Source organism: Oncorhynchus keta, chromosome 1 (assembly GCF_023373465.1).
Source record: "Oncorhynchus keta strain PuntledgeMale-10-30-2019 chromosome 1, Oket_V2, whole genome shotgun sequence".
In the NCBI taxonomy this organism is placed as follows: Eukaryota; Metazoa; Chordata; class Actinopteri; order Salmoniformes; family Salmonidae; genus Oncorhynchus; species Oncorhynchus keta.
The window spans coordinates 26,638,937-26,654,996 of record NC_068421.1 but is presented as its reverse complement, the minus strand read 5'-3'; the positions used below and the strand labels follow the sequence as shown (position 1 = coordinate 26,654,996).

The 16,060-nt window shown below is 41.9% G+C and overlaps 1 protein-coding gene across 6 annotated transcripts in view; it reads right to left on the bottom strand.

Annotated features, from left to right (window-relative positions):
• Positions 1–472: 472 nt before the first annotated feature.
• The window catches only part of LOC118359962 (protein turtle homolog B-like), a 78,409-nt gene continuing 62,821 nt past the window's right edge, over positions 473–16,060 (bottom strand). For 2 of the 6 annotated variants that reach the window (XM_052519868.1, XM_035738959.2), the window contains exons 13-21: positions 13,821–13,996; positions 13,004–13,230; positions 12,592–12,676; positions 12,212–12,373; positions 12,074–12,119; positions 11,544–11,630; positions 9,200–10,834; positions 6,005–6,135; positions 473–5,764 (exon numbers count right to left, since the gene is read on the bottom strand). In XM_052519868.1, the coding sequence (XP_052375828.1) occupies positions 5,550–5,764; positions 6,005–6,135; positions 9,200–10,834; positions 11,544–11,630; positions 12,074–12,119; positions 12,212–12,373; positions 12,592–12,676; positions 13,004–13,230; positions 13,821–13,996 (2,764 nt within the window). In that variant the 3' untranslated portion in view covers positions 473–5,549. Of the gene's footprint in view, positions 5,765–6,004; positions 6,136–6,972; positions 7,012–7,791; positions 7,838–9,199; positions 10,835–11,543; positions 11,631–12,073; positions 12,120–12,211; positions 12,374–12,591; positions 12,677–13,003; positions 13,231–13,820; positions 13,997–16,060 lie in introns of those variants that run through there. The other 4 variants (XM_052519890.1, XM_035739044.2, XR_008137851.1 and 1 more) reach the window with 3 other exon arrangements.

The following is a 16,060-nucleotide window of genomic DNA, read 5'->3' as shown; positions in this document are numbered from 1 at the left end:
AGATTTCGTAGGTGATTGTTCCTGTCTCTGTGTTAGTGTTCACCAGATAGGCTGTATAGGTTTTCACATTCCGTTTGTTGTTTTTTTTGTATTGTTCGTGTTTTTTTCTTTATTAAATATGTATCGAACTAACCACGCTGCATTTTGGTCCGACTCTCCTTCAACGGAAGAAAGCCGTTACAGGCGTACAGTACCTTGTATGGTCAGACTTTTCTATAACTCACTATATACCAATTGTATGAACTGTATACATCCGACTAGATAGCCTCACGATAATATATATAAATACTCAAAATAAATACTTTTTCCTGACCTGATAAATGATCTAGCACCCAGTCATGGTGTCTGGCTCTCTTACAGTCACACCTTGTGTCCAGTAGTTGAAACTACACCTCTGCAGTTCAGACAGAAGGTCAGACAGAAAATCCATTTTAGTTTGTTAATCCAAAAATAACACAAACACATACATAAGCACGTTTTAGATTTTTATTATATCAAAATACAAAAATTTGAGAGGAAAATATTACATTGGACTAAGCGTTGGAAATGGACATATGATGGACATGAACGCAACGCTGCTTTCCACCTCTCATGGACATGCCATGGATCATCATAGAACATGCTGTATGTCTATGTCAAACCGCTCATGAGCCAATGTTACAAAAAAATTGCCAATGCCTTTTTTAATAAACCTATGTCACTTTGTCTTGAGCCTATGCCACAGGTCATAAGCTTCTGTCACCTATCATCTAGAAGCCACTGGTGGTATCAGGGTTTATTCTGAAGAACAACGTTCCATGGCAGTTGAACATGAAGTGAGTAACATGTGATCCCAGGCAATATTGAATTCCCTGGACAACAGTGGCAAAAGAGAAAATCAACACAGACTAGTATTTTACATAAGGCTTTGGTACAGCACCATACAGTAGATGAGTTAATTGCTCACATAAAAGTTAAGTGGAAAATAATTCCTGATGTCAATCCAAAAGAACTGAATGATGAAGCTCCAAATTATCAGCAGGTTATCATTCTAAAACAGACAAAAAGTAAGTTCTTTTATGTTTTTTGCTTCGGAATATTTACACATGAACAGTCTGATATCAATCAATTGTTTCAGTTAAAAAGGCATATTGAAACAGATTATGCGCAGAAGACGTCAACATAAAATATAGAAACGTGTGATATACAGCACGCACACGGCTCAAAGGATGAAATATGCTATGACATGACTACATATTCTTCCTTTAACCACTACTGGCTTGAGGATGAGGAGCATTAGTTAAAACAGTCAAAGATGTAGCGCTTATTGTACTGTAATAATACATTCTATTTCCTCAGTGATGGTACACATGGAAAAACAGAGAACATAGAAAATTCTACATATTCCATTTTCTGTCTGATCACAACCAGGTTGAACATTTATGACTGATTGCTGAATAGGCTTTTTTGTATTGTCTCTACATGCAAGATAAATATAGTTAAATCAAATTGGCTCTAAGTATAATCATACCAGCTCCTGCACTAAAAGCATTAGGGCAGAAAAACACAAAACAAAAGTCGATCTAACAGAACAGGATCTTAATTTGATCGCCCTGTTGCAGGAGAACTTTCCTTCAATGCAGGATATTTCAGACTTGTAGTGTATTTGAGGTTTAAAAAGGCTTCTGAAGTTTGTAATTTCCACTTTGATATTTCAGACTTTATTTTCTCTTTAAGAACATTTTTGCAACCCCTAGAAATGTCCATGAAATATAATCGTTATAATAATTCACATTTTCTCTTGCTGGTTTATTTTCCTGCAGTAGCAAACTGGCTCAAATTAAGATCCTACATCTGCACCTCCAAAGTAGCCCTCTTACATACTATGTTTTTTTTAAGAAAAAGAGCCCGGAAGACTACATACATTAGTAAAATTCTACATGGAGAATGTGTCAGAAATACCTTTACCAAAACATACGAGAAGAATCAGCTTTACCAAAACATACGAGAAGAATCAGCTTAAATACAAACGCTGTTTGATGAATACTCTTATTGGCTATACTGTACAATACTGTCCCCCAATAGGAGACTTTGCGACAACAGTGGAGAGATATCACATAAGAAGGTTATGCCCCTGCAGTAGTGTGCTTGAAAACAGTGCTGTCAATCAAAAATAGTTTTGACCTGTAGGAAGTGTGTAGTGTAGAACAACCTTCTCATGCCCTGACCACAGGCTCAGATTCCCTCCCCTGTCTGCTGTTACATATTTAATACTGATCCAAAGTACTGATCAATAACTTCACACCAAGTAGGTTTCCCCATCTAATCTGGATATTATATCTCCCCTTCAACACAAGTACAACACTTTGGAGAGGGTACCCTGGAAGCACAGACAGAGGATGTAACAGAGACAGAAACTAACTATTGTTCCATTGCTACATTGTTCTAAGTCTCTTTGATGTATTTTTTGAATGTCACCACACTATCTATTGCCACTATCTGATTCCACAATCAATACAATTTGCTCATTGCCAATCACACTAGTTTACTAATAGGACCTACAACGATGGAACTAGTTGAGTTAGTAAAACACAGAGGACTTCAAGAGATTAGGCCTCTGATCTACAGCACCACAGAGTTAAACATAGCACCAAGTCATAATGTTGAAAGCAACTACGTCCTAGTATCACGTACGTCATCTCTAGCTAATGTAAACACGACTTCGGTTGCAGCACATACAGTACCCCATAACTATGACATTGTTTGTGGCTCAATGAAAAATGTGGCCTCTCTTTTGTTTCTCATACTTGGGACATCTGAAGGCAAGTGATCATAAGTGAATCTACCTGTGTGCTCGTGAGAAAAGAAACGTTGTTTTCTGTTCCAGATAAGGTTTAGTCCAGCGACAACACGTTGATGCTTCTAAAGCTTTTCAAATTGGTATTCATTCACATACTATACAACAGAAGAAATACTACTGAACTTGTGCAGCAAACAGACCCAAATGACAGTAACACATTTGTTCTGTGCTAACATTTACTTTTCCATAAATGTAAAACAATGTCTCCGAAAATATGACAAAAGAGGCACCTTAAGATGTTTTATAAATATTGTCCACTTCATACCTTAAAGCAAATACTTTCATCACATCTAATATCATTTGCTTTAAATCTGCATCTAGAGTTTTGTCCTCAAGCATTATTGACATGGACAGAAAATCTTTCTGTTTAGTTTCATCTTTACAAATACAGTACACACCATGTATACATTATAAATATAGATTTTCCTCATATCTTACATATAACCAATTCTTAGAATATGCATGTTGATGTATCAATTTCAAACAACTATTTCACTAATTCAAAAGAAAATATGTTGGAAAGTGAGTGAAGAGGGCAGATAAAGTTGATGATTTGATCACTGAATTGTATTCTATAGTAAGCAGAGAGGGTATTAATTAACATACATTCAGAGAGTTGTTATGGCTAGTTCAACTCCTGAATTGCTATCAGTAGAGATAAAAGTGACTCCAAGTCAGACAAATGGGTTTAAAACATCAATGTCTTCCAGTGATTCATCTTGTCAGTGTGTAAGCGTAAAGCTCTCTAATAGGTATAGTCTTTTATTGATTTATTTTACCTTTATTTAACTAGGCAAGTCAGTTAAGAACAAATTCTTATTTTCAATGACGGCCTAGTTTTCAATGACGGCCTAGTCTACAGGGTGAGAAGAAAATGCTAACAGTAACCATCAGTTTAAAGGAAAGCATTCTTCCTTGGCTAACCAGCTAGCACCTTGAGATAAATCAAATCAATCTATTGTGCCAACTAGCCAATTAAACCTAAACTTAATACCACCACATGTGAAAGGTCATCCATTGTACTGTGACATCAGGACTTTCATTTCCTGTACAGCAAAACATACATTCATTATCGGTTAGTGTTAAAATGAATAAACATACAGAGAAATAGCTAGCAGGTAATATTATACCGTTGTTAGAGAGATAAACAGTCGAGAGTCGAGACAGCCACCCCACCTTGAGTTTCACCTTAGTTATTGTAACACAAATGTTGTCACTTGTCATCTAACAAGCCCATTGGTTAAAATCGCATAATAAATCAACAGCAATCAGATCTTTCAATACAGTATTAAGTATTACAGTTGTTTTTAAATATGAACATCAATGGCAAGTTTCACTTTCTGCATAATAACTACTTCTGTACCATTTACAATTAAATGTTGATTTAATTGTGATTTTAAAAAAAATCTATGTTATAACATTACCACAATTTGAAACCTGAAATGAATAACACTTATCATAATCACTAATTGTTATTATAAGTCTGTTCTATTAGTAGAATATACACAGTCAAGATATTTTTTTTTATAAAAGAATCAGAGTAATGCACCTTCAGTACCACTTCCTCACAGCTAGGTGTCCTTGGCAGAAAAAGTTGAGTCTGCACCAGGTCAGACTGGAGTTTATAATGAGTCCCAACAGAGAGAGAGAGAATGTGTGAAGGCGAAGGAAAAGGCAGTTAATTTACTTTTCAAAAACAAGAGAGAAAAGGCAAACAAGGCACCTAGAGATGTGCCATATTCCACAAGTGACTCGAGGTTTCCTCCATATTAATGAAAAACACTGTATAGACATCACATTTCCTCACCCCTTTTCTGTCCTCACCCTATCAAGTGTATATTTGGCCTCTTTTGAACACAAGGTTACTGTATGTCTTAGCAAGAAGAACATAGGCTCAACTTTACTGGATGTGATCACATGGTTAAAGGCTTTGAGCCAACATGCAAGAGAGTGAGGATATGTCTTTTAGTGGTTTGAAATGTACCAATATCATATCACGCCTTGTATTGGATGATAATATTATTTTGGGATTAAGCAAAATATGCAGATTGGGATCGATATTAAATGCGGATCAAAATCAGATTTCAGGCCATAGCATCCATTTCATATGGGAAGTGTATGATACTATATACACCATTTATTTCATTTGAAAAATAATGTAAAATACGTACAGTATATACCACTAGAATTACAGCAATTCTACGCTTACTCTGAGGTATATTTTGTGATAAGAACCCTGTGTTAGATACTGACACTATTTGAATTGTAGGAAAGGTAGACCTAGGTCCTTGTTTAAGGAACGCACCAGGTTTTATAGTCCACGGCGTCACTGTAACACCTCAGATAGACTCCTCCTGACCAGTGACTTTTAAGGTGTTGTGAATTATTTAGATCAATGCACTTTCCTACAATATAAGAGATTCTCCCCTATTTCATTTTTGAATTTATTTACATTACTTATGTTTTATCTGGTGACCCTCACTACATTATCCTCAGGGAGACATGGAAAACATCTTTATTTTGTTTCTAAATTATTAGAAAAATGCTAGAGACAGGTTATCCACTACCAAAGGCTAAATGGAATGAATCATATGATTATCATCATCAGTGTTTGGGAGTTATAGGGAGATCTAGGTTGGTGGGTCAATGTAGTCACGTCCCATGGCGTGGGCTGTCTGTGAGTGACAGCAGTGGACATACTGGTCAGTGGTCAGTGTAGGGTCCCGTAGTTGGGCCCGTCTGAGTCTGTACTGGCCAGGATGGCCGCCTGGTCCTCCTCAGAGCGTCTGCTGCGGCGCAGGAGGGAGGACAAAAAGAGATACGGGCTCTTCCTGTTCTGCCTTTTCCTCTTCCTGTGCAGGTAGATATCTTCTCTGTGAGCCGGGGTAGTCTGGGATTGCTGCTGGGTCTGAGAGGGAGACACACCTAGTGAGGGAGAGGTGGTGTTATTGAGGATACAACACAGAAGCATTTCGTATGGCCCCTGACTTGTCTAAGTGCTGTAAAGCCAACAAGTATACATAGGCATGACAATGATTGGATATGGCTTTACAGCACAAACGGATTTGGGACAAGGCTACAATGAACTCACTAAATGTTATTCTTATTGGTACTTCTAACAGTTGTGTGTCGGCCTGTGGCCTATTCTTTAGTTCAGAGACTGACCTGTTCTTCTCCTGGAAGTGGAGTTGTTATTGGTGTTGGCAGCCACTCTCTTGGCTTTAGTAATACAGTGGTGTAGCAGTGTTTGTAAGCTCTCAGACCCGGCAGGATCACAAGACGCACCTAGAGGTTCCCTAGAAAGAGGAGAAGACAGGCACAACACACATGCTTTACTTTAACTCACCACTGGGGAGCGCTATCCTCTCAGTGATTAGTCAGATGGGGAGTCAGGAGGACATTGATTCCGAAAGGCTCTGTAATATTGAACCATAAATAGACTGATGATTTGTTGAGAAATTCATTGGCTTTAGATTGTGAGGAATTAATAAAGTACTATGGGACGAACTGTGTTAATTCTCAAAAAGATTATGACAGAATATTTGTCACCTTCAGATACCCATAAATGAAATTAATCTCTATACTGTATTTGTAATAACAGTTTACATAAGAAAGGCTTCCGTTTCTATGGTTACTGAGTTGCTCCTCTTGCTCTACAGTGAGAATCCATGGCTTGTCTGTTTTGTTGAGTGGGGCAACAAAGAGGATTCTCATCTTTTAATAGAATTACGGTATGTGGATTATTTTCATTTAATGAATGACATATCAATCAAAATCACCCTAATACTGATTATATTTTAATGTGTTAAAAATGAGCAGTATCTATCATTGGCTAATTGTAAATCCGTGTTAAATTGAAGGACGTTGATGAGCTTTACACAGAAAGGTATCTGTTTTGAAAAATATTTTTACCTCATAATGAATACTCTTGTTTTGCAGTCCATCATAGAAAGATGCAAGTAATGATACTAAGACCCAAAATAACCTCATCAACACCAAATATTTACGTTCAGGTTCATGAGATTAAATGTTTGTTGCCATTTAATGGATTGAATACACCTGCTTCAAAACCTAACTTGACGATATCTAAAGTCAAGTGATTCTGCCAAAACATATTGTTTCAAAAGGCATACTGTAGGAACACAAAGGTTTACAGGTGTTGTCCATCATCACTGTAGAGAGAGAGAGAGATTGAGAGCCATTAGCAGAGAGGGGAGACAAATATGATAATTAAAGCATTCCTCGTTAGATAAATAGTAGATATTCATAATCACAAATACTGTGTGCAGGGGCCACAGTGAGTTAGCTACAGTACATTTCCAAAAAACATGAACACTGTACAGCACACTTTCATCCACATGAACACTGTGTACAGAGGCTTCACCATGCTGACGGGAGGAGATGGCAGGAAGAGGAAATGGCCGTTAAAGAACAGTCACATGACAGGAAGAGGAAATGGCCATTAAAAACAGTCACATGACAGAAACGAAAGCACTTAAGACGACGAATGTGACGAAGAATTTAGTCTTGAGAATTATTGTTATACGTTTGAGTCAAAAGAGAGATATTTAGAGAAGGCATGCATGGCATTTTGCACATGGAACAAAACTTTAAAGGGGAATACTCCAGTCTATCAGTAATCTGGGTCCTCTATTGATTCAAGGCTTTTTTGAGTGCAGGGAAACTGTGCCTGTATTTCAAATACTGCTTCACAGTCCAAACCAGCTCCTAATATTGCTCACCAGCCTAATTACTGTGCTTGACAGCAGGCATGTTGTGCCAAAGAACTGTAGGAAATGTAACCTGTATGTTAGCAGTTAGCATTAGAGCTAGCAAACTTGAATCCAGTAAAGAGGCTCAACCCAAAGTCAGCGATTCCCCTTTAAAGGAGAGAGTGATTAGAGCCCTCCCCTGCTGACGCCTCCCCTCTCCGACATGGGTCCGACCCTTACCTATTGCGGCGTAGGGGACCGTCTCACAACAACGCTGCCCAGATAGCTGAGATCAATCAAAAACAGATGAGGTAAGACCCCTGAGCTCTCATACTGTACAAACCAGCAGCCCTACACTATACTTGCCCATATGACCACGACACTGTAAAGGGGTGGAAAAAGAGCATGACCTCTTACGCTAACCTGGCAATCTCTGGGATTCAGAAAGGTAGGAGGTGGGTGTGAGGGGGAAGGGGGGAAGCATGTAGGTATACAGACAAAAGGGGAGGATTATATGCGCCTCAGGTATATTGCTCTCTTGTATGTCTTCTATTGTCCTGCAGAGCATATACTGTATGACTATGTGGGCGTAACAGATAATAATTAGAAATTATCAAGTTGTCCAAATGGTCTCAAGTTTTAAAAAATTAAAAAAAGAGGTGTCATAAATCTCAGATTTTCAAATGTTCAAATGTGTGAAGAAAATTCCTGAAATAGAAGGCTTATGTGGGCAATAATGATGCTGAATATCATTAAAATAACTTTGCTATCTTGTACATTTCACATTTTGTTTGAGGGGTGGAAGGCACTCAAAGTGTAGGTCTCACTCAATCGTCTTTTTTTTGTTTAGCTATTTACCACCAGTTAAAAAACAGTAGCAGTCAAGGAAAGCCTCTACTAAGATGTCATAGGTGGGCAATAATACAAGGAAATCCACTAAATATGGAAGAATAAATATTGCCTCACTACACTAGTATTCAGAGTTTTCAATCAATAAAAAAAACACTGTATATGCTAGTTAATTATTTAGTGAAGCATTCGCTCAAAGGTCCCATAAGTCTGCCACCTGAAATCCTATGTTGCAGATTGCATTTTAATGCAATTGTAACGTTTTACACATTCTAGGTTAGGCTTCCTGCCAACATTTTCTTTAGCAAACAGTATTTTCTGTGAACTATGGCAGTTAAAAATCACATTTTCTTCTGAAAATGGGTCGCCATACAGAGAAAAACATAAATATCTTATAAATAATAATTACAGAATTCAAAGATCAATATCAATATCAATCAGATGTGACTTTGTTCTAGGGTTAAATTTCAAAATGTGTCATAAGGACACACTTTAAAAGTGAGTATGAATTGTATCATTTGCCTTGATTCAGATGGGTATATTGCCAATTTTTTTATTAATAACTTGTTTATGACTGATCAGATGTGTGCCAGATGCAAATACATGCTTTCTGCATATAAGCCTAAATATAATAATATTTAATTAATAATAAGCATTATTGGTATGCCAAAAGTAAAACATTATGTTATATTCTATAAACTGGGGATACATTAAGAATTGAGTGCCCAGGTTGGAGAAGTTTGTTATGTGGGTTAGTTAATGCGTTGCTGTCCCTGCCGGACCGGTGTAGGTCACCTACCCTGAGGCGGATATCTGGAGCTGGGAGGGCTCTGAGGGCAGCATCTCCTCCTCTGTCCTTCTCTGGGACGGCCACTGCCCGAACACATCCCTGCCCTCCAAAGGGGGAGATGGGGACTGGGAGGGATAACTGGCTGCGGTGGAGGCATAGGACATGTGGGCACGGTAACTGGGGCTGGGCCTGCGGCTTCCCTGCTGGCCCTGGGTGGGGGAGGTGGCCAGGGAGGACCTTCGGGAGAAACTGACAGTGGCTTGGGGGTGCAGGGTGATCTCAGGCATCTCCAGAGAGTGGGATGTGCGGAGGATGCTGGGGCGGGGCGGGGGGCGGACTAGAATATCTGGAGAACCTGGCTGGGTGCTAAGAGGGCTCTGGGAGAGGGGGGAGAGGCGGGAGGGCTGGAGGACCAGCGGGGGCAGGGAGGGGTCTGTCCTACGCCCTGACCTCGGGCTGAGCCAGGACTGGGGGCTGCTGCTACGGGCTGTGCTTGGGCTCCCTTCACGGGCTGCCGGGTCAGGGTAAGGCAACACTGGTACACCCACACCATGGGAGGTGTGTCTGAGCTGGCCAAGACTCTGGGCCTGTTGCATAGCTAAGTGCCTAGCTGGGGGACCTGGGGGTCGGTCCCTGCTCTGTGGAGCCATTGGGACCTCCAGCTGCAGGAGCCGAGGGCTGGGGAGGTGCAGGCGGCTGGGGGGGAGAGAGTGGAGAGGGGGGTACGGTGGAGGATCGGGAAGGTCCTGGTGATGATGTAAGGGGTGGTGAGGTGGATAAATGAAGTGGGGCCCCTCCAGACCCAGGAAGGGGAACTCGTGAGGCTGCCAGCTGTCAGGTGAGCGAGGGGAGCGAGGGGGAGTACTGTGTGTATGTGGTAGGGAATGGCCAGAGGCAGTGTACTGATGATGGAGTTCCATCTCTTCCCTCTCCTCTGGGATGGAGGGATAGCCGTAGGGCCCCCCGTCAGCAGTGCCTGGGGGGGAGGATAGAGTGGAACTACGGGGACTGATGTCAGGCATGTAAAAAGGTGGTGGTATACCCGATTCCCCGCGGCTGCCTAGATACCCATAGAAAGGGACCTGTGGAAAATCCCTGTAGCGGGAGGCTGGGGCCTGCCCTGCAGCATGATGCCCACTGCCCTCCACAAAGCTCATACCTTCCATGGGCCTGTGGAGGCAGGGGCTGTAGTTGGGGGGCTGCGTGGACTCCAGACTGGAGGATGTTGGGGAGAGCTGTGGTCGGAGCGTGGCCATGATCGGGGGCAGGGGCCCGGGGTCAAAGTCATTCTCCTCGTCCGACTGCCGGAACTCAGGATACATGTCGGACTCCTCGGCGAATGGGAAGCCATGGATGCGGCGGTGGGCTGATGGCGGGCTGGCCATGCTGAAACGACCATCGGGACCGCGGCTGATCAGCTCGATGGGGCTGGTGACCTCTGACTCGTGCTTGGACACGCTGTACTTCTTGCTGGCTATGGCACGCTTGGTTTTCTTGTAGAAGGAGAGCTCTTTGTCCCTGTCTCTCTGAGGGCTTGGCAGCCTCCTGACGTACAGGCCCGGGCCGTGGGCCCCATCTGAGGACAGGGATTGGGGCCGCGAGGCGGGAGGGGAGCTCTCTGGACTGATCTTCCCAGAGGACAGCCTGTCAGACACAACCAACACAGAGGCAGACACTCAAACATGATGTCTTCATAATGAACCCCTTAAACAGTAGTTATTCATCAATAAACTGCCTAATTGTACACAGTAAAATAGCATGTTAATCACAGTAGGCATCACTACTATGCTAGACAGATAAAATCCAAAGCCATGGCACCATGTCAAAGCAAATACACCTGTTTCATTTGTATTCAACTTGATAGTATCCCGTGCATTCTGCTAGCATTGAAGCTAATGACTGTAGCCCCAGCGAAAGTTTGAGAAAGGAACCGTTACCAAGCAGCCATGAAAACCGTCTCATATAACTTTTTTTACTTGCTCTTGGGTAAAAACCGAGGGCCATTTGTCTTGTTGGGAACATATGCTGCGCCAAATGCTTTTATGTCATAAAAATAAAGCAGATGACATCCAACTAGCCCTTTTTTTAATATTTGCCACACACCAGGAGCAGCATTGTAAACAACACAGTCAACTATAGAGTGCATATACACAGTACAGTGCATGCAGCTGAGCCAACGCAAACACAAATCCCTATACGGTGCATATAATGTATACTGTGCATGCGGTTAGGCCAGCAGAGCACTAAGTAAATCAAATCTATAAAATTCATTTATTATCCATGCAGCCAAGCCAGCATAGCGTAGTGCAGCACAACACACACTGTGGCATGGTGCAAGGAGCTAAGCACTCACAGGGAGCTGGCTGGTGGGGGCATGTAGCTGCTCCTGGCTGGCGCGTCCCAGCAGGGCTCTACCCCGGGCAAGGGGGTGAGAGGAGGCCTGCGGTGGGAGACACACAAATGACATGGGCCACGGTCATTTGTCAACTAAGCCAAACCTCCACACAACACAGGAGGGACCATCACGGAGTCACAAGAGGACTAGACTTCACTATTCTGATATAAACAACTGGAACATGCATTATAATGCAAGTCAACACATCCAATTCCTTTTAACATAGACCTCTCTCCAAACCTTTGACATACACACAATATACATCCAAACCATACTCTTGTCCTAGCAAAGATACCCTGCCCTGACAGTTGGTACTGAACAGGAGTGAAGTGAACAGAGGCCATAACAATAACTCTTAAGACAGGTAAAGAGGAGTTTATTGTTGCATCTAAATTCAATCCAGTGACTACTGCATTGTGAATCGGCATATGAGCTCAAAAGGTTGGCTCCTGTTTTTTAATCTCTCTGGGTTTGTTTTTAGTACTTACGGTGAGTCAATGCTTTTCCTGAAGTGTGTTACAGACAGGGGAGGGTCTTAGAAGAGACAAAACAGAGATTTAGAGATTACAACCAAGACCAGTGAATGGACAGTAGAAGTTAGACAGTTAGATGAATTGGAGGCATACCTGGTTTGCGTTTGAGTTTTCGTCGGTGTTGTTTGTTGACGAAGCAGGCTGCTAGAGTACTGAAGAGCACCGCAGCCGCTAGAAAGCAGATGGTTGCCACGACGCCCGCTACCACAGGCCTTGCCAACCCCTCTTCAGTCACCTCTGTAGGGGGGAAGGGATCTAAAGTGGAAAAGGTACCCAGGGGTTCAGAAATGGGGGGTGGAGGGGTGGAAATGGACTTCAAATCATCACCAATCTCATTGAGGTAAATGGATTTAATGGAGTGACATATCAGCAGCATTTAAAAATATTCCATTGTAGTTATTTGGGAATATTATTTGAATATACTCTTAATCTAATTCTGAATTGTATTGTAATATATTTGGTGTAACACTTACCTGTGCTGGACACTCCCACCACATTACTGCTGTCACTGATGAGGTCATCCATGACAGCCATGACTCTGAACTCATACCAGGACTCCTGCCAGGGACACAAGACAACACACTCCTCCACTGTCCATTTCACACACATAACACATCCACAGTCCAATTCCCCTCAGCATAACCCCTGTCTCAAATTAACGGTGTCATTACCCCAAAACAACTGCCATTAGCAAAATAATAGCAATAACAGTTTGAGTATACATGAAGGTATACCTTAAATGATTTATATAGGATTTACAAGTAATTTGTAAAGTGTTCATTATTATCTTGTAGACAGCTGAGCCATGATACTAATTACACATTGACAGTTGTCACTATAAACAGACAGCATTGTTTATACATTTAGGTATTTACGGTCCTTTACCTGGACTAGGTCCTTGGCCATCAGCTCAGTCTCACCGGCCGGGATTAGATCGTCGAGGACCTCCCACCTCTCTCCAAGACGGAACTCCATGATGTAGCGGTCGACCGGCGAGGAGTGATTGGCTGGCGGGAGCCATGTGAGCAGGACGCCGTGCTGTGTGCGATTGGCTGTGAGGCACCGTGGTGGAGTAAGAAGCACCTGTGGTTCAGGGGTACTCAGGGGAGACACTAAGGGGACAAGAGAACAGAGCAGTTTTGGAAGGAAGTTAAGCAATTCATATTATTCAAACAGCCATAACAAACCCATACATTCACATGTGATCAATCAGGGATAAACAGAAGATGGTGAGAGCAATTACAAACTGCATTCTAGAAGATAGCTCTAGAGAGCAGTGGTTTCAATGATATTGTGAGCATACAGAATCAACATGACATGTCTGAAATGGACACACTGATGTATGAACCTTTAAGTACAAATATTTTAAGTTAACTCTATAGCTTATGATATATGCCTTGTCTAAAAGAACATGCATTACAAATAGTAAATTCTAGGTATCTAAATCCACACATACACATGGATTTTGTATTGTAGATATGTGATAGCAGAGTAGTGGCCTGTGGGAACAGAATGTGTTATGAAATGTAATGTCATGTAATACTTTAAATTGTATATAGCTGCCTTAATGTTGCTGGACCCCAGGAAGAGTAGCTGCTGCCTTGGCACAAACTAATGGGGTCCTTAATAAATACAAAATACAAGTATAGGCATACAGTATCAGTCCATTGTAGGCAGTTGTTCTGGCACTGGTGCCACCTACCTACTGTGTTAACCGTCACAACCTCGCTGAAAGGGCCTGTGCCCAGCTTGTTCTGTGCCAGGACGCTGAACTGATACTCTGTCCTGGGTTCCAGCCCCGGCACCACCAACCACGTCTGAGACCCCGACACCGGCATGGAGTGCCAGTCATGGGGGCCAAAATTCTCCTTTTTCAACCTTGGAGGACAGAAACACAGAGAGAGGTATCAATACTAACTAACCTGCACCCCGACTATAAGGTCAACGGGCCATCCTAGTAACACTCAGATAGCATATATGGTGTACATTAGATAGACAGTCTTATGTAGTGTGCCTCTGTCAAACTACACAGGCAATGGGCCACAGTGTTGCAATACAATACTGTTGCTAGGATATATTTCACTCTGTTTAATGTCCTCTTCACATTCACGTCACCATCTCTGTAATCTAAACTAAAGGTAATTAGATCACTTTGACTCTTACATTTGTAGTAACAGCTCTCTGTACAAAGTAATTCATTATGTAAATGCACAAGAGATGTCTCCATGTATATGCAATGTTCCTCAAAGCACATGGTTTAATATTACTGTCAAAAAAATGTCCATTAAGGTGTCATCAGGCCATGACAGAGAGATGGATGAGAAGGGCTGTTAATATTAGACTGCCAAAAGCACCACTTCTATCAGATTATTATTCACACGCAGCCACCATTCAACACAGTATGGCTCCGTATGACTGCTGACATGTACATCAAATGATAATGGTGATTTTATGGCACCTCGTGGATGTTGCCTAATAGAATGTTGCTGCAATGTCTTTCCATTACGCCTTTAATAAATGAATGAACACATGAATTATGCATCTTCTGTGATTTACTGTATGCCCAACTCTTCAACAATGCAAATAATGTAAATACAAATACTGAGTAACATTACTGAAGGACTGAGTAATAAACCATTAGCATTGTGCTGTCAAAATGGTGTTGTAGTACCTGTCTGTTGATGATAGTATGTTTCCCCCTGTATACCGTTATATGCTTCCCCCTGGATACCATTCTATGCTTCCCCCTGGATACCGTTGTATGCTTCCCCCTGGATACGGTTTTATGCTTCCCCCTGGATACGGTTGTATGCTTCCCCCTGGATACGGTTGTATGCTTCCCCCTGGATACCATTATATGCTTCCCCTGGATACCGTTGTATGCTTCCCCCTGGATACAGTTGTATGCTTCCCCCTGGATACGGTTGTATGCTTCCCCCTGGATACCATTATATGCTTCCCCCTGGATACCGTTGTATGCTTCCCCCTGGATACAGTTGTATGCTTCCCCCTGGATACCGTTGTATGCTTCCCCCTGGATACCATTATATGCTTCCCCCTGGATACGTTTGTATGCTTCCCCCTGGATACGGTTGTATGCTTCCCCCTAGATACCGTTATATGCTTCCCCCTAGATACCGTTATATGCTTCCCCCTGGATACCGTTGTATGCTTCCCCCTGGATACTGTTATATGTTTCCCCCTGGATACCTTTGTAATAATTAAAGTAATTAAATTATCAATATTTCCTTATTGATAACTAGGGCTGTAGCGGTCACAACATTTTGTCAGTCGGTGATTGTCAAGCAAAAAACTGTTGGTCTCACGGTAATTGACCGATTATAATTAACATAAGCACATTTAGCATCTCCTGGGTTCCACACATAGACTTTTTAAAATGGAATGTAGGCTAATAAATCCATGTAATTTAGCCTACACCTTCACAATAAATCCACAATTTATTTCAGAAGAACAGAATAGCATACTCAGTTGTCCTTGTCTTGTTTGGGATAGGGGGCAGCATTTTCACTTTTGGATGAATAGCGTGCCCAGAGTGAACTGCCTCCTACTCAGTCCCAGATGCTAATATTTGTCTATTATTAGTAGTATTGGATAGAAAACACTCTGAAGTTTCTAAAACTGTTTGAATGATGTCTGAGTATAACAGAACTCATATGGCAGGCAAAAACCTGAGAAAAAATCCAAACAGGAAGTGGGAAATCTGAAGTTTGTAGTTTTTGAACTCAGCCCCTATCGAATTCACAGTGGGATATGGGTTATTTTGTACGTCCTAAGGCTTCCACTAGATGTCAACTGTCTTTAAAACGTTGTTTCAGGCTTCTCATGTGAAGGGGGCCGGATGGGAGCTGTTTGACTAAGGGGTCTGCCTACAGCCTCATTCTCAGTCACGCGCTTTCACTTGAGAGGTAGCTCTCGTTCCAT